The sequence below is a fragment of the Mucor velutinosus genome (assembly GCF_035048745.1).
Source record: "Mucor velutinosus strain NIH1002 chromosome Unknown tig00000041, whole genome shotgun sequence".
In the NCBI taxonomy this organism is placed as follows: Eukaryota; Fungi; Mucoromycota; class Mucoromycetes; order Mucorales; family Mucoraceae; genus Mucor; species Mucor velutinosus.
In genome coordinates this window covers 3479728-3500700 of record NW_027041905.1, presented here as the reverse complement: position 1 = coordinate 3500700, position 20973 = coordinate 3479728, and the positions used below count along the sequence as shown (strand labels likewise).

The 20973-nt window shown below is 39.9% G+C and overlaps 6 protein-coding genes and 1 non-coding gene across 7 annotated transcripts; 4 read left to right on the top strand and 3 right to left on the bottom strand.

Moving 5' to 3' along the window:
• Nucleotides 1-274: 274 nt before the first annotated feature.
• ATC70_001354 lies at nt 275-356 on the bottom strand. The gene has a single exon. It is a non-coding gene; the product is annotated as a tRNA-Ser (tRNA).
• A 1443-nt stretch (nt 357-1799) lies between these two features.
• MET16 (3'-phosphoadenylsulfate reductase) lies at nt 1800-6956 on the bottom strand (the record flags this gene model as incomplete). The annotated part of the gene is made up of 1 exon (XM_064820750.1): nt 1800-6956. One exon carries the CDS (start codon nt 6954-6956, stop codon nt 1800-1802), a length of 5157 nt encoding a protein of 1718 aa, XP_064684670.1.
• A 6061-nt stretch (nt 6957-13017) lies between these two features.
• Nucleotides 13018-14496, top strand: ATC70_001352 (uncharacterized protein; the record flags this gene model as incomplete). The annotated part of the gene is made up of 5 exons (XM_064820749.1): nt 13018-13079; nt 13193-13257; nt 13314-13383; nt 13440-13585; nt 13646-14496. 5 exons carry the CDS (start codon nt 13018-13020, stop codon nt 14494-14496), a joined length of 1194 nt encoding a protein of 397 aa, XP_064684669.1.
• A 446-nt stretch (nt 14497-14942) lies between these two features.
• MET13_1 (methylenetetrahydrofolate reductase (NAD(P)H) met13) lies at nt 14943-16015 on the top strand (the record flags this gene model as incomplete). Its single annotated transcript, XM_064820748.1, has 3 exons — nt 14943-15111; nt 15160-15483; nt 15537-16015. 3 exons carry the CDS (start codon nt 14943-14945, stop codon nt 16013-16015), a joined length of 972 nt encoding a protein of 323 aa, XP_064684668.1.
• A 753-nt stretch (nt 16016-16768) lies between these two features.
• Nucleotides 16769-17111, top strand: RPT5_1 (26S proteasome regulatory subunit 6A; the record flags this gene model as incomplete). The annotated part of the gene is made up of 2 exons (XM_064820747.1): nt 16769-16790; nt 16849-17111. 2 exons carry the CDS (start codon nt 16769-16771, stop codon nt 17109-17111), a joined length of 285 nt encoding a protein of 94 aa, XP_064684667.1.
• A 164-nt stretch (nt 17112-17275) lies between these two features.
• Nucleotides 17276-18804, bottom strand: ATC70_001349 (uncharacterized protein; the record flags this gene model as incomplete). The annotated part of the gene is made up of 4 exons (XM_064820746.1): nt 17276-17935; nt 17999-18310; nt 18372-18604; nt 18672-18804. The coding sequence occupies 4 exons, from the start codon at nt 18802-18804 to the stop codon at nt 17276-17278; spliced, it is 1338 nt and encodes a 445-aa protein (XP_064684666.1).
• A 145-nt stretch (nt 18805-18949) lies between these two features.
• On the top strand, nt 18950-19414 carry ATC70_001348 (uncharacterized protein; the record flags this gene model as incomplete). Its single annotated transcript, XM_064820745.1, has 2 exons — nt 18950-19109; nt 19173-19414. The coding sequence occupies 2 exons, from the start codon at nt 18950-18952 to the stop codon at nt 19412-19414; spliced, it is 402 nt and encodes a 133-aa protein (XP_064684665.1).
• Between the last annotated feature and the right edge of the window lie 1559 nt (nt 19415-20973).

The following is a 20973-nucleotide window of genomic DNA, read 5'->3' as shown; positions in this document are numbered from 1 at the left end:
TCATGCTGGATCAGAGGATGTGCTTTGCAGGCTGACATGAAATGTCGAATGTATGAGGAGTATGTATTTGATCTGAAGTAATTGCAACGTAAACATATCACACTCAGTTTTAGTTTGACAAGATATACTTCTGGCAAAATAAAATAGTTAAATTATACAGATGCTCATACTTGGATGCAAGGTTGCTGTTGAAAACGGAGCATGCATGCAACAATGGAGGGTAATGATAAAAAATGCTGCTACATGCACTACTTTTTAATGTAGGAAAAAATATCGTCGCCTGCAGGGTTTGAACCTGCGCACGCAAAGCGTATGAGATTTCAAGTCTCACTCCTTAACCACTCGGACAAAGCGACCATATATGAAAATGTCGCCTTGATAGATAGATGGGATGGTAGGAGTTAACAAATAACTTAGAGTGTAACTAATAGATTGAGATTATGTTCGAAGATACTGTTTATTGATTGCATTTACAACTTATATTTATACTATTTCTACGATCGATAATTACTTAATCAATAAAACTTTCAAGTAGATATAGCACTTGATATAGCAACTAATAATCAGATCAATGTCTGCTGTTATCAGTTTCCAGAACCTTCGAGTGATGAATTCGTAATAATAAGTCGATGATAATAATCAGTTGTCAACTGTATCTAAAACGAAAGCAAAGAGCTTCTTTATTACAGGGCATCTAGCTTGCTTAAATATGGTAGATCCCTGGCCAATGACTACTACGTTGAGATGGTATATAAATAGCAGGCCACTGGGGCCTTATGGATTGTTGGTATAGCTTGTTGAGAGGCCACCTAAGTCGATACGTTTCATGTAGTGTAGGTGAATCTCGATATCTTGACATTAGGGAGATTGAATGTGTTGTAGTTCCTGAGGCACCTGTGCACACACAATTGACTGGACTTGTAAACATAGATGTTGCAGTGAAATCAGGTTTAAATAGATTTCACAAAAAAAAAATAAAGCAAAGGTAAAATACAATAGAAATCAACTGTATTTTATTTTGTGTATAAAATGAACTGAAGATCCTGGAATTGAGTAAAAAAAAGAAGAGTATTTATACATTTGCATCTGGCTTGTAGGATTAGTGATGATAGAGAGCAATAGGTGCTGCTATTGCGATATCTGGCAAATGTTGTTGATGTTTGATTTAAAGTGGTAGTCAATGCAGGAGCACTGGCCATAAGGGTCGATTTGAGTAACCTTGATGGGCTTGGGTGAGCTATCGTCATAGCATGATTTAATGTAACCTTGATGGTTTAAAGTGTGATGTTTGTTATTGAAGCATGGAATCCTTTATCTGGGATATTGTGCAACTATGGCAGCAGGGCATAGTTGTCATATTTGAATATGCTTGTTATTGATTTAATTCTATTTGGATAAAGATACCATCACCTATTACGACCATCATGGGTGTGATTGAATACACTGTGATCAGGAGTGATTCATTCACACGATGTGCGATATAAGCGTGTATCTTTACTTTAGTATTTTTAAATGGGTTTTTGATGTACATTTGAGCGCTTTCATTAATAGATCCAAATAGCATGAATTTGAATGAGTGCTATTTGATGAACTTTGGTTTTCAATTAAGTTGCGTTTGGGTGGCTATTTCATTACATTGCCCCCAGCCAAACTTTTTGTGGGGAAAAGTTGACAGAGATATGAATTTAGACGACCAAACGTGATTTGATTGGAACATGTAGAAGGAAGGAAGACATAGATATAAGCAAGAGCAGAGAAACAAATGCCGAAGGCAGTGGAGGAAGGAAAGCTGGAAGCTACTAATGTTTGCGGCGAGTGTTTTCGCGGCTTGTGTGATCAGTGCCTGCTTTTCGCTTGTTACCAGCCTGTTTTGAGGGGCGTTTGTTTGTAGGTAGTGGTGCATGTCTTTGATGTTGCAGTTCCTTGTTGAGCTTGACCTTTTCCCAGTATTTTTTGATTGGAATGGGAGAGGAGAACAGATCAGCTGTAATGTATTCATTTTCACGTTCAGAATAACCAGCCCATTTAACTAGGTATTCGATCTCATCATCATCGCGGTAGCGATGATCGCGAATGTCCTCAACTTCAAAGATTTCGTCTTCAATGGTAGTTTCATCAATGTTGACAGGTTTGAGTTCAGAAGGAGTATATTCACGATGCATGAGAGAATTGGTTTCGTCTTTTAGAATGTAATTGCCAGCTTGGGTACGCTTGACAACGAAATATGGGCCAGCATAGAGAGGCGCGAGTTTGGATGAACGACCTTCTTCAAGGCGGACCATGACAGGAGAGTCAAAGGCTAGTTCAGGTAGGATGTATCGACGTTTATCCATACGCTTATTGTATTCCTCAGCAAGCCGTTGTGTACGCTCTTGGAGAGCAGGAAACACGATGGTATTCATGTGTTCGATACGCTGTTGGAGCTCTTGAATGGATAGTGCAGGACGTCCATTGAGGTTGAGTTTATTTGGATTGGGATTGACGTTAACTTGACGAGCAAACATGAGACTGAATGGGGTACTGGCAGTACGCTCTTTGACTTTCATGTTGAGTGCAAGTTGGACGATGGGTACGCGATCATCCCAGTTATGCGTGTCATTACCACACATTTTGCGTAGCGTATGCTCGAATTGTTTGATAGCGTTCTCAGCACTACCATTGGATTGTTTGTAGTAAGGAAGAGAATGTCGCTGCTTGATGCCGAGCGTTTTTGTGAAGTGATCCATGAGATTGGATTTAAATTCCTTGCCGTTATCAGCTTGTTGGACGCTAACAGCAACACCATAGTCACCATAGATGGATAGTATGGCTTGAGCGACTGTAGCGCCATTTTTGTTAGGAATTGGACGAGCTATAATGTAGCGAGTACAGAGATCAATCACAACTAGCACATAAACATTTCCCTTATCGGTGATCGACATAGGACCTAAGATGTCCATAGCAATGTGATCAAAGGCGTCAAAGCTGACGATGCTTTTAGCAGGGTTGAAACCTCGACGAGCGAAGTTGTGCTTTGCACATTCAGGACATGCTTTAAGTATTTCCTTGCAATCAGCGTAGATGGTGTTCCAATGTAAACCCAAATACGTGTGGATATGTTGAACCACAGACTCAATGCCAAAATGGCCTATTTTATGTGCATCTTTGATGATTTGAGCCCGATCTGCTTCTGGAGGAGCAATGTAATCCGTTGTAGAATTCTGGAATTCTTTGCCATTTAGTTTCACAGCAAGTACGTTGAGATTGCGGTCCTGAGAATAGACTGTGCGTTGACGGTTTACTTCAATCTTTTTGTTGGTGTCCCTTTTGATCAGAATGAGCTTATGCAATTTTCTCATCTGTCGATCATTTTCATCTTCCAGCCATTTGTCTTCATCAATTATTGGATATACCCTTGAAAGAGCATCACAGAGAACATTTTCAATGCCTTTCACATGTGAAATTGTGAAGTGAAATTCTCCCAAGATTTCCAAGTAGCTCTGGAGCGTACTGTTTAGTGAAGTAGATGTGAACATGTAGGTCAATGCCAAATGATCGGTCAGGACCTCGATATCATTATGACCCCACAGTAGCGATCTAAATTTGATGAATCCAAAGACAACAGCGGCACACTCTCTACGGTTTGTATACCAGTTGCGCTCAGCTGAATTGAGAGATCTGCTAACAAATGCAATGTGCTTGATTCTACCCAGTTTATCCTTTTGATAAAGACAGGCAGCGATGCCATAGAGACTAGCATCGCATTGGAGGAACATTTTGTCGTCCAACACTGGAGCATGCAGTATTTGGTTTGAGAGCAGTATTTGCTTGATGGTATTGAACCGATCAGTATGCAATTGTGTCCAATTCTTTTTTACGTCACTGTCATTTCGAAGACTATCGATGGGCTCAGCAACCTTGGACAGCATGGGACAAAAGTTTCGCAGATGGGAAACGACACCCATAAGCGAGCGAACTTGTTTTGCAGTTTTGGGAATGGGCCATTCGTCTATGTCAGATAAACGACGCATATCAATCTTTTGTATGCCAGGTCCAACCACAAAGCCTAGTAAAAAGACTGATGTCTGGAACCATGAACATTTTTTCACATTGATGCGCAGGTTGACGGATGTCAAGCGATTAATGGCAAGATTGATAAGCTTGATGTGGCTTTTCTCACAGATACTATGCAGGACACAGTCATCTATGTAGTGTTCGATGCCACCCCATACTTTGGTTGGATCAACTTGGGAAGGATCCATGTTCTTTTCCATTTCGAATTTTAGTTCGTCGGATAAACCAGTGAATAAAATTGACATGCATTTTACGAACAGAGAGCTCATAAATTTTAGGCCAAAAGGGGCCCTACACCATCTGTAAAAAATGCCATTATGCGAGAATATAAGGGCATTGCGAGATGCTTCATGCACACCATACGAATAGTATGCTTGGTGTAAGTCAATTTTACTTATTATGCGTGCGCTAGAGGACACTCGTTCAAAGATTTCGTGAATCTTGGGAACCGCATAATTTTCATGGTAATTGTCATCAATGGACGCATTGATGCGACGGAGATCACAACACACTCTCAATTTGGTGGGTTGATCGTTCTCATCCTTCTTTGTCACCGTAATCAGAGGTGAATGGAACACTGATGAGGGTTTGCAGCGTTCAACAATCTTATTTTGAAGCCATTCTTTGATTTGTTTGTCAATCTCGGCATGCGAGTTGATGGATAATGGATACTGGCGAATGAAGCAATCCTTGGGATTGGATATAGGAACATGCACTACACTTTCAGGCATGGAACATACTGCGTCAGCAGGGATGTTCTTGTTGGCATTCAGAGATTGTTCGATCTGTTGTAGAAGGATGTGACGTTCCTGAGAAGTACCATAATCAGCATTTTCTGGATTATAGACGTTTTCAGTGTCATAGTTTATATTCTTGAATTGAGCAATTTCGTTTTCGGTGTCAGGAAAGCAATGAGCTACTCCACTAAGATAGATGTTGAGGCGAGGCAAGATGTCGACTCCTAGGAGTACATCAAACTCTTCAGCCATGGAATCATTGAAGTCAATGATTTCAAAGGAATGTTCAAATGTAATTCCATTCATATAAGTTACTTTGATGGGTTCGGTGCTTCCAATGCGTTCAGCTTTAGATGCACTACCATCTTTGTTCATGCTCAAAAAGGTTAAATAACCACCCAATGCTTTGATATTTTTGATAGTAGAGAATTTTTTATTCAAAACGGATTTGTTAATGATGCTAACATCTGAACCAGGATCCACCTTTCCGATGATTCTAATGTTATTGAGAAGCAATGGTGTTATTAAATTGAAAGTGTTTTTGTTTGATGTGGAAGACTTACATTCTTTGTCTTCCATAGCCTCGCGGAAGAGGTCACTTTCGCTGGACCCGGAGTCCTTTTGCTTTCCTTTGCCATTACGGGAATGACGCTTTTGTTTCTGACTACTGGAGCCAGTTGTATAGGGTCGATGACCACTATTTTCTCTTCTCACGCTCAACACCTTGAACGAACCCTTCATAGCTTGGTACTCAGGGCAAGAGTGACCGTGGAACCAAGTTTTGCCACACCACTTGCAGAAAGTGTTTCCGCTGGCCTTCTTGGGTACGTTTGCCTTTTCAACTACACGTCTTGATGAAGAACCACCTTTGTTCAGACGACAGTCCTTCTCGTGATGTCTGGCCTGAGAGCCTCCATGGTTTGAGCAGTAGTAACGAGGAGCAGAAGAAGAAGCAGCAGCAGAGGAAGAGAATCCAGATGAACCGGATGAAGAGGACGAGGCACGAGAACCACCATGTCTCTTTGCGCTGACAAACGAAACAGGACACTTTTGAGTGTTGAGGACGTTCATGGCACAGGTAACAATCTGATTGGCGGTGAAGTTAGAACACCCAGGGAAGTGAACACCGAGAACAGCGTTGATTTGGATCTGCCATTCATTGGGGAAGCCGAGCAAGAATGTATCGCCAAGAGTGGTATCTTCAGATGAGTAGCCTGCCTCCATCATAGCCCGAGCGAAACGGTTGTAGTACTCCTCCGTAGTTTCTCCAGATCGCATGGTAGCGGTTTGAACTTCACGACGAGCATCCAAGTGTAGAGCAGCATTACTGAACTTGGACGTGAATTTTTCCTTAGCCATGGACCACGACTTTGCTGTCAGCAGGTCTTGATTCAACCAGAGATCAAGGTCGTATGGAATCGTGAGTGGAATGTATCGCCGCCATACATTTTCGACAGCCTTGCCTGAAGACGAAATTACCTTCTCAAAGGAGCGCAGAAAATGGTGAATCGAATCATAGGAGATTTCGTTGGGAAAGTACTTGGTGGCATGCGAACGAAGTTGGAATTTAGGTAGGTCTTGCTTGGACAATGAGATGCCCTCATTGTCACCAGTGAGTGATGCGGTGACATTAGATTCGGATAGCTTGGCTGAGTGTTTGACAGTGGAGATCAGACGATTCAGGTCCTCGATCTTGGATCGCATATCTTCAATATGCTTTTGGCCGTGCTCATTGTTCATATCAGTTCCCTCGACCAGGTCCAGCAACAGACGCACAAACGAATCCCGACGCCAGACCAATTTCTTGATGGAATTCAACGTGCTAGAACCAGCAGCAGAGGAGGATGCATTACCTGATGAACATGATGTCGACGCAGACAAATGAGAAGTAACTTGAGATGAGGATTCACCACCGTCATTGGGAGCATGGTTAGCCAAATCAGAAACTGGAGAGGATCGCAATGGCGTAGCATCCATCATGGCAATATCCTCTTGATGGTTTGAAGGCTGAGGTTGTTGTCCGACATCAGTACCTTGATCCAAGAGGATGGCCTGGACTTGCTGCCTAGTGTGCTCAATGGTATCGTCACCAGGTTGACGTTGAGCAGGAGAACCTTGAGCAGAGGGGACAGAAGGAGAGCCAGAGTTGTTGGTATTGTCAGACATTGTGATAAGGTTTGTTTAATAAAATATAGTTTGAATATTGTAAAAAATGCAGTGAAATCAGGTTTAAATAGATTTCACAAAAAAAAAATAAAGCAAAGGTAAAATACAATAGAAATCAACTGTATTTTATTTTGTGTATAAAATGAACTGAAGATCCTGGAATTGAGTAAAAAAAAGAAGAGTATTTATACATTTGCATCTGGCTTGTAGGATTAGTGATGATAGAGAGCAATAGGTGCTGCTATTGCGATATCTGGCAAATGTTGTTGATGTTTGATTTAAAGTGGTAGTCAATGCAGGAGCACTGGCCATAAGGGTCGATTTGAGTAACCTTGATGGGCTTGGGTGAGCTATCGTCATAGCATGATTTAATGTAACCTTGATGGTTTAAAGTGTGATGTTTGTTATTGAAGCATGGAATCCTTTATCTGGGATATTGTGCAACTATGGCAGCAGGGCATAGTTGTCATATTTGAATATGCTTGTTATTGATTTAATTCTATTTGGATAAAGATACCATCACCTATTACGACCATCATGGGTGTGATTGAATACACTGTGATCAGGAGTGATTCATTCACACGATGTGCGATATAAGCGTGTATCTTTACTTTAGTATTTTTAAATGGGTTTTTGATGTACATTTGAGCGCTTTCATTAATAGATCCAAATAGCATGAATTTGAATGAGTGCTATTTGATGAACTTTGGTTTTCAATTAAGTTGCGTTTGGGTGGCTATTTCATTACAGATGTGATGTGATACGATAAACATCATCTATGCTGCTACACTGTAAAAGATGGCTTGAGGAGAAAGTGAATGTAGCCTAAGATGCATGCTTGTATGCAACAATGAGCTACAAGCAGGGGATATTCAACTTTTTTTTTATTTGTCTATAATAATCACACCATCGTATAGAAAATTGAAAAAGAAACAGAAACTATTAAGTTTGAAGCTCTCATTCACTTAGTAAAATTCAGAGATATGGCCCTTTGAAAATCGGTCATTTGGAACATTTTCCGTCATTACTCATTCGCATCACCTTCCATAACCCCACATCAAACATGTCCTAGTCAAAAAAAGTTTCTTCTACAACTTTTACTATACATACATCTCACATTCATATAGTATGTAATGAAATAGCCACCCAAACGCAACTTAATTGAAAACCAAAGTTCATCAAATAGCACTCATTCAAATTCATGCTATTTGGATCTATTAATGAAAGCGCTCAAATGTACATCAAAAACCCATTTAAAAATACTAAAGTAAAGATACACGCTTATATCGCACATCGTGTGAATGAATCACTCCTGATCACAGTGTATTCAATCACACCCATGATGGTCGTAATAGGTGATGGTATCTTTATCCAAATAGAATTAAATCAATAACAAGCATATTCAAATATGACAACTATGCCCTGCTGCCATAGTTGCACAATATCCCAGATAAAGGATTCCATGCTTCAATAACAAACATCACACTTTAAACCATCAAGGTTACATTAAATCATGCTATGACGATAGCTCACCCAAGCCCATCAAGGTTACTCAAATCGACCCTTATGGCCAGTGCTCCTGCATTGATTACCACTTTAAATCAAACATCAACAACATTTGCCAGATATCGCAATAGCAGCACCTATTGCTCTCTATCATCACTAATCCTACAAGCCAGATGCAAATGTATAAATACTCTTCTTTTTTTTACTCAATTCCAGGATCTTCAGTTCATTTTATACACAAAATAAAATACAGTTGATTTCTATTGTATTTTACCTTTGCTTTATTTTTTTTTGTGAAATCTATTTAAACCTGATTTCACTGCATAGTAATTTAAAATTTTTTACTAGCAGCACCTATTCAAAATGAACTATCTTCTAAAATCTCCCTTTTCTCAACAACCATGCTACTTACATAATGTTAAGCACAAAGAATAAAAGGATTATTATTTGTAGCTTATAAAAAATGTTCGATATTATAAAAACAAGAAAAGACTTATTCGAATAAGATCAGACACAAAAATCAAAGATTTATTGATGAAGACAAGAGTTATTCTATATATACTAAGTTCTGAATGCCAAAGTAGCAATTTATCTTGTACAACGCTTATCACATCTGGTGAACCTCAGTATTTAGATAGCTGAGATGCACTTCACTTATCATAGCTTGTCCATGTTGTTGCACAACACAGACATATCTACCCATCAAGAATACCTTAATCTTTATAGACAGTTGTAGCCCTTCTGGCACAACACATAAGTTTCAATTGCACCATCGTTTAGAGGGCAATATCGGGATTTCAAATCAAATAAAACTCAGAGATCTGGGTTTGAAATTTGATAATCCGTTTTCGACCTATTAGCTGTTGTTTCTACCGTATTATAACTAATGTGGTGTTTGTATTATATTATATTTCCACACTTTAGTTCTTGGTCTACTTCTGAAATTTCTGGGTAACTTATGCCAATTATAACTATTAACATAATTGGCTAACAGCATAATCAAAGTTATATAAGTGGATTCTACATAAAAGTGAAGTTTTGTGGCGGGAAGACTAAATTCTTAGTTGTATATTATTGATCTTCTGCTATTTCCCTTTTTGCAATCAACTGGCACCTATTCAGGCATTTGGTTTGATTTTTTTGTTCAATTTTATTAAGCTTCCATTTTTTTCAGATCGAGCTTTTGCCATGCTTGACGGTCAAGAAATCAAACTCTTTATGAGTCATCAGTGATGTATCATTTCTAAACCGGATCTCCAAATGTGTAGAAGCAAGCAGTTCAAGCACCGATCACATCAGATCATAAACTTTGACATGAAACAGGATTCAGTTACGATCCATATCATGGCATGTTCAGGATAATAGATCCAATCTATTATCCTATCACCCAAATCAACCCATCTAATACCTTATCCTCACATCAAATCCCTCAATTCGAATAGTATATAAACCCTCTTATTTTCAATGTAATAAACGATATCCTTTACCTGATTAATTTCATACTCTTTTTTATAAATAATTTATTTCTGATAAATCAATCAGGCCTCATCCAAGCTTGATTTGATCAAAACAATTACCTGTGGTGCCAGCACATGATGATGTTATTAGCCAAATACTGGCTGCATCTTTGTATCAAACATTTTCAAGTGAGTGCAAAAACTATCGCTATTATATCACCTGAAGTATACCCAAAGTAAGCTTTGTTCACGCAATAACTAAATCTAACCCAAAAAGACGTCAGGTGCATTAAGCTTAAGCAGGATTTTGATACATTAAAGCCCTGACAAGGTATTACGTATTTATATACCATGGTATCAAAGGTTCAACCACCATTTATGTGCGAGAATACCAACATATGGAATCACTATTACTATGGGTTGTAAATAAACGCTCTCGCTGCTATAGCGAGATTATTCTACAATCGATGTAAATACAAACTCTTTCAAAGCGCATGCACCCTTTCTGTGGGCACTTTTAATAAACAAGAATATAAATTGTGGAGGATTACATGTACAGTTTTCATTATTTGTTATTTTGCATAAAATCAAGTTTAATAGCAATCCAGGAATAACTGCGCCAGCGTTATAACTGTCCTTTAATGGCCAAAATGTTGACTATTTGGTAGTGTTAAGACGATAGTTTCGTTCGTCTCATCCTCCGAATTCATCAGTATACATGCTCCTGCTAAGCTCTTCGTTAATGTCAGATTTTGCTACTATAGGATAGCCGGCATATATTGCAGGAACGTACCTAGTTAGCAGCGCCAATCGACTAAAGTTTCTACCATACTATTTTCAGAAACGAAGTAATTTCGAATTGAAAGATCATCTTCTGGTGTAGATCTCAAAATTTTTGGTATGACACGTCCTGGTAACTTTTATAAAATAGATTGTCGGCTCCCTTTTTCTGCCAGCTCAGTTATATAGAGAGAATTTAGCTTGGGCCACTATCTAATTGATTGATTGTTAAGGAGAAGCTTTTATTTAGGAAAAGAACAAAGAGAAGGTTGATCAATTGACAAGACTGCTGAGTGAATTTGTGTCCACCAAATCGCATTTAAAGTGTCTTATCATCACAATTGATGGCAAAGGATTTAGAGACTTTAATTTCTATATAATATGATGGGAAACAAAACGTCAAAAAGAAAACGTGTGCTTCACGGCCATACACATTCCTAACCCAAAGATATTCTGAGTTTTTCTATCTACTTTTTCTGAATACAGACAATCTTGTAAACGCTATTGAAAGCTCCTCTTTTATTTAACAAAATTTACTAATCGCACGGAAAATATAATCTATTTGTCAGCTCATTCAAGATAGGGCGCGCACTAACGAGCAACAAGTTTAAAGTGGAGGTAATACTAAAATGTTTCATCTGGTATGGTGGGTTGGTTGTGTAACGATTTTTATTTAAATCATCAATAGTTAAAGAGAGAAATCGAAAGTCTTTTGAATTCGCATAATGATACAGTGCAGATTGAGTCAGAATTTTCTGTTGGCAGAATAAATTGAATTACGCATTGATAGGTATCCATAAAATACCGTATGGCTGTTTTCCACCATGAACATTTTCAGCAGCTGATTATCAAAAAGATCTGATAAGTTTTCACGTCATACAAGCTATACCTTTCCCAAATGATTCAGATTGAACCAGAGTCTATATATCTAGATCAAAAAACGGTTCATAGCCAAGACATTTGACACATGGACCACAATCCCAGTTAGTACATTCATGTATGAATTTTAGCAGAAAATGAACTGCTGCCAAATTGATGATGAATACGGCATATGATAGAGAATTATTCTGCATAATTTCATGTTTGTACATGACGGCATGTTAGCAAGCCTGATTCAAAAGACCAGGGGATTTTCAGAGCTTGATGATGCTGACAATCGATAATGTGATACCAGATTTTATGATTTACTTGTTATCTTTATCCATTGAGCACGATAATTGGATTATTCTGCAATCCAGGAGACGAAGCCTGCATGATATGAGCTTCTCCTTGTGTCATAGCGTTACTCTTTTATGATCGCCTTACAACAGGCATCCCCAGTCTTTGTGGTATGCAAGATATCATATTCCGCTCTTGACTATAATTAAGTGCGTGTCGAGCAAATTACATTAGGTACATATCCAGCGCAAGTACATGCTCCAGGCTCGTCAAGGGGTAGCTTGAGCTATGATTTGGTGCTGAATTTTAGTGATTACGCATAATATTATGAAAATAGGCTAAGGATTGCGATACCAACTAATTTGCTGCGATTCCATGGCTGTTGTAGAATCTATAGACCTAGAAACCCTTGCTCTTTTGAAAGGCTTCTCCTGATATTTTATATAGAAAAAGAAATGACTGAGGATTATTGTTCCTATAGAGATTGCATACATTGTATCACTTAATAACAGGGACGCTTCCTGTTCTGTAGGGCATGATTACACTGATACTAAAAAGAAACAAGATCTGATTAGAAAAAAGTTTTTTCTTGCGTTGTCTCACCTGAATTTCATACCGATTTTGAATCTTTTTACAAGTGGGTTGAAAGTCTACTCGGTAATCAAACACGTATGTATTTAAAGGGACAGTCAATGCTGAAGAAGATGGGCAGATCAATGGCCCCATACATGACTAAATAACCTTATTAGTAGCGTTTAGTTTGAAAGACTACTAGCTCTTGATGTTGATTGCATTGTGTAAATGACAAGCTGCTTTCTCGTTCTTTCTCCTTTCTTTATCTATCGGATGATCAAAATCCAACAAAAATATCCACGAACCTTTAGTATATAAAGGACGATATCCAATTCAAATGTTTCCATTCAGCAGCATCTCCGATTTAAGGTACACAGGTATTGCGAATTTGAAAATTTCTTTTATCAGATCTTTTTTTACTGTTCCACAAACTCTTCCTTCTTTTCCCTAAAACCAATATAAAATCATCGCTTTTTATATAGTTTTCCTCTGTCTCTCTCTTCTCGCTTTACACTTTTTCCTTTTGTTGGTTTTTTATCTTTTACATCTGCACACATTTACTCTTTAAAAGTATTTAATCATACCAAATGTCTAAAATCAACAATTACAATTATGTTTCTGCTTGCTCCGATGCTGCATCTAATGCCAGGTAAATAAACAAATATCAATAACGACTTTACCAGGGTTGTTATTACTTCAAGCGTGAAAAATTATCTGATCTTGTTTATCTGATCTATGTTTTTTTTCCCCCATCATCTGTAGTGCATATACCTTACTGAACCGTCAACAGCCAATCCATGCTCGTATTAGTACCAACAACGAGAGAGGTAAGAGGCACATACTCTGGCGATGTTACGCATCTGTACTCATTCGTTTATCTTAGATCGTCGACCAATAGATCCTCCTCCCATCGTCCAAATGAGACTTAACAACGCCACTCCGCAACAAACTGAGTATGTACTACCCATGGTTCACCTAAATTATCTGATTCTAATCATTCGTATCATAGTGCATTCCATCAAAATTCTTACTTTTATATGTGCGCTAATTTAGCTCATCCATCTGATGATAATGAAATTTACACCCCTACTCACAATGCTCTGTCTGGTCAAACTGTTTCCTCCATGTACAAGTTGAAAGACATTGATAATCATGGTAAGCATCCACATGAGACACGAACAAACTCATCCTCATTCTTACATGCCGTCATTTTAGACGGGGCCTTCTTTATCTTTGGGGATCTGTCTGTCAAAGTAGAAGGAAGCTTTAGACTGAAACTTTCTCTATTTGAAATCACTACCACGGGCGCTGTGTGTCTGCAATCTATCTTCACTGGTCCCTTTGTTGTTTACCCTACAAAGAAGTTTCCCGGGATGCTGGATTCTACCTTTTTATCAAGATCCTTCTCTGACCAGGGTGCCCGTATCAGAATACGTAAGGAAAACAGAGCTCAAGTATCTAATAGCAGCAGCGCTGCTGCCACATCAATCGGTGCTGTGTCTCGCAAAAGAAAGCTAGGGATTCAAACTGAGCAATACATCCTCTGCGCTCCCTCTCCAGCATCTGCATCCCTACATGTTACCTCTCACAACGCAAACCCTAATCAACTCATGGCTCAAAGTCCTCCACTTCCAGCTACGAGTATACCCGGTTCTTACTATGAGCGAAGAACTAGTATCACAAGCAGTGGTACAGAAAGTTGTAGCAGCGATGAAAGCCCAATTGCTACTCACTTTTCATCTCCTCGTGTTTCTCTGCCTCCATTGTCTCCTCCTCAACAATCCTATGACAAATTCTTCCCTACTGCCGCCTCAAATTATATTCCTCTCTCTTACCACTCTTCTCCATCCTCGCCGCCTCTTCATGTCCACTATCAAATGCCTGTGCATGCAAAGCCTGATTTCGACGCCTCTGTCAAATTACCACCTATTCGTAACTTTAACTCTTCACTAACGAGACAAAGAACCACAAGCACTGAACAGGATGCTGTAGTTGCCATGATGCAATTATCTCATTCTTACAATACCGCACCTTCAAAGCAGCATCACTTGCTTCATTTAAATTAAATCAAAACCATAGAATAACCTTGTAATATCATCCCCTTCTACTACTACTCTCATATGCAACCACCCATTCAATCTCATTCCTACTTTCATTATCTGTATATTATTACCTCCACAACACCAATTGCACTACTATTCCACTGCTTTTTGTTAATATCTTACTCTCTCTCTCTCTCTCTCTCTCTCTAGAAACAAATAAATCTTTTTTTAATTTGACATTAATCTATATTGTGTGTAACTTTGATCCACTGATAACTTTATAAGCTCAAATCCTCCCCCACACAATCCATCGTGATACGGGTTGAGCTTGGACAGAATAGAATGAAACGTTTTGTATGGCGTAACGTGATTGGCATGTTGTTTGTGTGCCTTTATAAATTAATGCAAAATAGATAAACCTGCCCTTATCTCTTCTGTTTTGTTTTCATTCTTTACGATACCTGCACAATATGGCTATACCCTTGTCTCATTACTTTTGGCTTACAGGCGGCTTCTTTATAGGCATGTTCTTCATGTACAACGTTGTCCCTTTTCGCATCACAAATCATCATCAAAGCGGAAATAACTTACATATTAGACAAGATCCACCAAACAATGTTCTGAAATTCGGAAACCCAGGTAAGCATCCAGATGGAGTCCATCACACAATGCTCATTCCATGTGCAGGTCCTATCAGTGATCTTTTCCAAAGAACCGCATATACCGCATCGTTCAACCGCAGAGATCGCATCCCTCATTGGGTAGGAGAGCACCTTACAGCAGAAAGTTTACGCCGTGGACAAAATGTATCCCGAGACAAATCCCGATTTACCGGTGATAAAGCTGTACCAGGCTTGTTTAGAGTGTATACCAACGACTATACGAATAGCGGCTACGATCGTGGCCACATGGCTCCTGCAGGGGACGCTGTTTCTTCACAAACCGCTATGGATGAGACCTTCTTGTTGACCAACATTGCACCTCAAGTCGGCCCTGGATTCAATCGCCAATGTACGTAATTGAAGCAGTGTCAGTATGCATAACTAACTCGCATTCATCTCAAGATTGGGCCTATTTGGAGCAGTTTTGTCGTGATTTAACAAAGAATTTCACTGATGTGTACGTCTACTCTGGCCCTCTGTTTTTGCCACAATTGGTTACCACACATGCTTCGTCTTCCTCTGAGGCTTATGCTTTGGCTGATTCCAAGATTGAATTTGATGAGGACGGTGCTATCAAGGTCATCTCCAAAGTATCAAACACAAAGGATAGATACAGAATGCAATATGACATGATTGGTGCTAATGGGCCTACAATCGCTGTACCCACTCACTATTTCAAGATTCTCTTGGTATCAAATGGTACTGACTATGCATCAGGAGCCTTTGTGCTACCAAATCAGGCCATCGATCATGCCATACCTCTTGACCGTTTCCTAGTTGATTTGAGAGCCATTGAGAAAGCTTCAGGATTAACTTTCTTTCAGTCATTGGATAGAACCACTTTTACCAAGCTGTGTGATTTAGTGCGATGTATTGTATAGATTTACAATAAAAATCATTGGAAGGAGTTAGTCAGGGTTATTTTGAAAGGGTTTGCTATCCCAAACCTCCAAGACAGTGTTGTAATGTTTTGAAACATTGCTGGCGCAAACATCGTTGAAACAATTGCCGTGATCTCTCATGCTGAAAACCCTTCGAGGGTTTGTGATTTTGATATCGGCACTCAAATTCCTACTACAGTTGCATTAATAAAACGTAATTGTGGAATCACTAGATATCGAAACACTGGAAAAAGTCGCTCAAGGGTATTGAATGCCACTTGACACCGAAGCCCTACCCTTCAAGCGTTGGTTTCAATGGCCAATGTACACCAAAAAAATATCCGTCAAAGAATAGTTTCAATTATCTGCATAAGCCAGTTCTGCCACTGCCCTTCTTTGAAATTCTAGAAGCTTGACACAGGGCGATAGAATGCCATAATATGGTGCAGCCTTGACCGAGTCCGATACAATTGGAAGTCTTTCGCGAAAGATGGCATCGACTCGGATTGTGCTATCCGCTGAATGTCATGGCTAGTGAACATCTCATCGGGGAAGGTTTCATGACAAAACCCTTCAAATAAGGTTTTTCATGCCAACTTTAATATCAACGTCAAAATCAATCAGAAACCCCCCCCTCAAGTCATATGCTCATCTCAAAACCCTTGTCTTGACTAAGAGTATATAAAAAACCTCTTCCTTCATTGATTTCTATCTATATTATCAATTCAATATTAAATCAAGCTAACTTTCAACATGCCTATGCAAAAAGATCTCGGTAAGTCTCAACAAATACAAGTATCTGATGAGCATATCTTAATCACATTTACATGTAGAACATATTCACAACGAAATCCAAGAAATCTTGCGTGAAAGCAAGCAATTGTCTCATCGCAGATACACTTCTAATGATATCCAAGGCTTGCAAGAGCGTTTGCAAAAGATTGATGCTCAATACAAGGAGGGTATTATTGACGATCGCAACAAGCAGGATCTCAATGATGATGCCTATGAGCATCAAGGCCAAGGCCAAGTTGCTGATGACATTGCCAAGGTCCATGAGACATTGTCCAAAATGCTCCAACGTGTAGCCGAATAATCCATTCTCCCCCCCCCCCCTCCCTCCCTCTCCGTTCATTTATCATTTGTGAATAAACTATCATCTTCATTTTACTCAATATCTATGATCGTATGTGTGTATCAGAAGAACCTATTTTATTACAATATATTTGACAAAAACAAAAAGGAAAAAGAGCCTTGAATTTATTTCTTGGGAGCGGGTCTAGGCTTGGAATAAGGGATGAAGGTCTTGCCATCCATGTAGGGAACCAAAGGAGGAGGAATCTCCAAACCATCTTCACGTTGCCAGTTCTCCAATAAACCACAAAGAGCTCTTTCAGTGGCACAGAGAGTAGAGTTGAGACAGTGGACGTACTTCTTCTCACGGTCAGACATCTTCTTGACACCACAACGGATTTCCAAGTTACGGGATTGATAATCGGTACAGTTGGAACAAGAAACGAGTTCCTTATACTCACCTTGGAAGGGGAACCAAGCTTCTAAATCGTACTTTTTGGCAGCAGCGTTGTTCAAAGCACCAGAGACGATGGCAACAACACGGTAAGAGAGACCCAAACTCTTGAAGAATTCCTCAGAATGTTCAATCATCTCGTTGAACATCTCCCAAGAGTTCTCGGGAGCAGACAAGACGAATTGTTCAATCTTTTCAAATTGATGAACACGGAAAATACCCCAGGTATCCTTACCGTGAGCACCAGCTTCCTTACGGAAACAGGTAGAGTAACCAGCATACTTGATGGGCAATTGCTCAGAGGGCTTCTCGAACCATTCACCCGAGTGGAAGGCGGAGATAGGTTGCTCAGAGGTGGCAATGAGATACTTGTCCTCACCATCACCAGAGACCTGCAATGTCACACCATCAATTCTTTTGATCTACAGGCACATGCACCCTCTCCCTTATCTTACCTTGTAAAGCTCTTCATCAAATTGAGACAATTGAGCAGTCTTGGCCATCATGTCCTTGTTCATGAAGAAGGGGGTTTGCAATTTCTTGTAACCATATCTAGCAAGGAAGTTGAGACCATAGGTGATCAAAGCCAAGTTGAGATCAACACCCACGCCAGTCAAAAAGTAGCCACGGTGACCAGCAATCTTGGCTCCACGGTCTTGATCATAACCATCCAAACGAGAGAGAACTTCGTGGTGAGACATAATGTCGGTTCTCTTGACAGGCTCAACACCGTTGTGGTAGTAGGTACGGATGACTTCGTTGTTGTCCTAATTACACACTGTGAGATTTACATGCCATTTCATGCCCTGGATCATGTCACATCATTACCTCATCCATGGAAGTAGGCACAGAGGAGTGAACAATGTTACCAAGAAGGTTCAGCTTGTTCTTCCAAGAGGTTTCCTTCTCTTTGGCTTGAGCAACAAGGGCTTCCTTCTCTTGTTGAAGAGCGTTCTTTTGAGCGACCAATTCAGAGGGATCCTCCTTGGCCTTGAATTTCTTGCCAATCTCCTTTTGGATGGCATTGGCTTCCTTGTTCTTTTGATCACTGGTGAATTGGACTAATACATGTCATTAGTACACACAGCCTTTCAAGGCACACACACACACACAGGATGCGAGACATACAGGTGGTCCATTCCTTGTATTCAGCAATGATTTGATCGACAAGCTCCACATTTCCACCACGTCTCTTTTCAGACTCTCTGACCATGTCAGGGTTGCCGCCACGTTCCTCCAAAAGCAAGTTGATATCAAGCATCTTTTATATCAAACACGTCAAATACAAAGTAATATAATTTAGAGAAAGAGCTAAACAGCAGAGATGTGGAAAAAAAATTTCTTTAAAAAGGGATGCGGCTTCCTAAACCCACCCTTCTGCGGCTTTTTGCTATCTCTTCACCACAATGTCATTGAACATTTTCAAGGCGAAACCCGAAAAGACAGATGCCTCGCTCAACTACAAAGCAGTGATAGACAATCTGCATGTGATGGACACTACCGCAGCAAGCCTCAACATTGATCAGTTTATTCAGTCTGAAAACATCCTGCTTGGAAAGCATCAAGGTAAGAAGATATAACGCATGACTCAGGTTGAGTAATGTTTACTCAATGATCATGCAACTATAGAGTTCTACGGCGACAAGAGGGATGATTCAGAGTTTTCGCCGAGAAAGTTGGACAAGGATACGCAACTGGCTGCGGATGGCACTACACGCGCTCTCGTCAACTCATTCATCCAACTCTCAAATGCCATGCCCGAAATCAAATCTGAAGCTGCTGAATGCAACCAGCAAGTGGAGGCTTCCATATCACAAAATCAAAAGACTAAGGCTCAAATTGAGAAGGCAACTGCTGATTTAAACCTGTAAATTCTATTGTATATCCCCTCTTTGCTTAGCAAGTAACTGTCTTGTTGTTGGTATCGCATAGATTTTGTAATGTATACTTGAATCTAAGCGAATAAATCTTCATTCTGACGCAGAGTCGCAATATGTCCATAGCTTATAATAACCACTCTGCAATGCGGTTATTGATGGTAGTCGTTTGTCAGCATAATCAGATTCTGTGGATACAATCAAGGTGTACAGTGCACTCAAGTGTGAATGCTCTGTGCTGACTGCAATTAATGGAAGAGGCCGTATTTTACTATCATTGCATTTTGGATTTCCCAGCTTGAACCGAGGTTAGGCAAGGAAATTTCCTTGTTACCTCTAATCGTAACAATGTATTGCTGTGCTTGTGGAGCCTCCAACTCGCACTAATTTTCATTATTTACAAATCTACAGCGCAACTTCTCAACTGATGGATGACCTTCAACGTTCAAGGGATTCACATGAAAGATTCTCTGTCATACATCTGCTGCTAGTGCAAGAACCGCAAGTAGTTTGCATCAAGTTTGCAATATTCGTGTAGTAGGTGCCCTGCTCTAATTACTGCTTGCTCTTGATTCTTGATGAAAGTCTTGGATGTGATACTATCTCCATCTACAACGACGCCTTTCTCTAATGGCTTCATGGCGACTCATACCCCCAACACTAGAGGACTGTAGCTTCTGTATCCTACTTTATGATGCTTTCCTATTCCAAATTTCTGATGGATCTTGGCGAAAGCTTGCTTGTTATATCACTGGTTGTCAAAAGAGCAATCATCGGCATGTTCACTATGCACGAATCAAAGCTAGTAATGAGGAAATCCAGTTTGAGAAACTAACAATGCATACAGAAAATGACTTGCCTATGCTGACGATGATAGCTTCAGGGTCCTCTGCAATATGTGTTTCGTCGAGGGGATCGACCTTGCAAGGCTTATAATTGCTTAAGAGGAGCACATTGTCGATAGTATGACTAGAGGCTGAGCAATCAGTGTCCGTATATCTAGCCTTAGCTACAAGCTCGTATCTAAAGGAGATGGCGCCAGTTCTGAACTTTTGTTTCTATAATACGGTTCTCCAAAGACCAATTGTATTAACGAGAACGATGAATTCCATGGCATCGTATGCATTGGCGGCTGCTTTGAGCAACTTGCCGATAATGACGGGTACTTTCAGTAGCAAGGCGCTGTAGATCCTGAAAGCAATTCAGTAGTTTCGGTGCGCGGTGGCTCCCTCCCTCGACAAAACACCTGCCTACCCAAGTAAAGCACCTCAGCTAATACTATTGTAGTGCTACATCATGGCGAACTATGCACGGTTGTCCCATTTTTGAGTGTAATCGACTACTTTTTCAGATGGATAATCCTCCGCTCAACACATCCGTAGAAGAACCAGCATGTCGCACCCAATGCATTGACCTCCTTAACTGGTAAGGATGCCTTGAAGCACTGCTGCAAAATGACAGATGATTAGATCGCAAAGAATGCAGGGCTATTGTTATATTTACAAGAAAGCAGTAATTTATTTGGATCAAATCTCAAACGTGTATCTTCACTA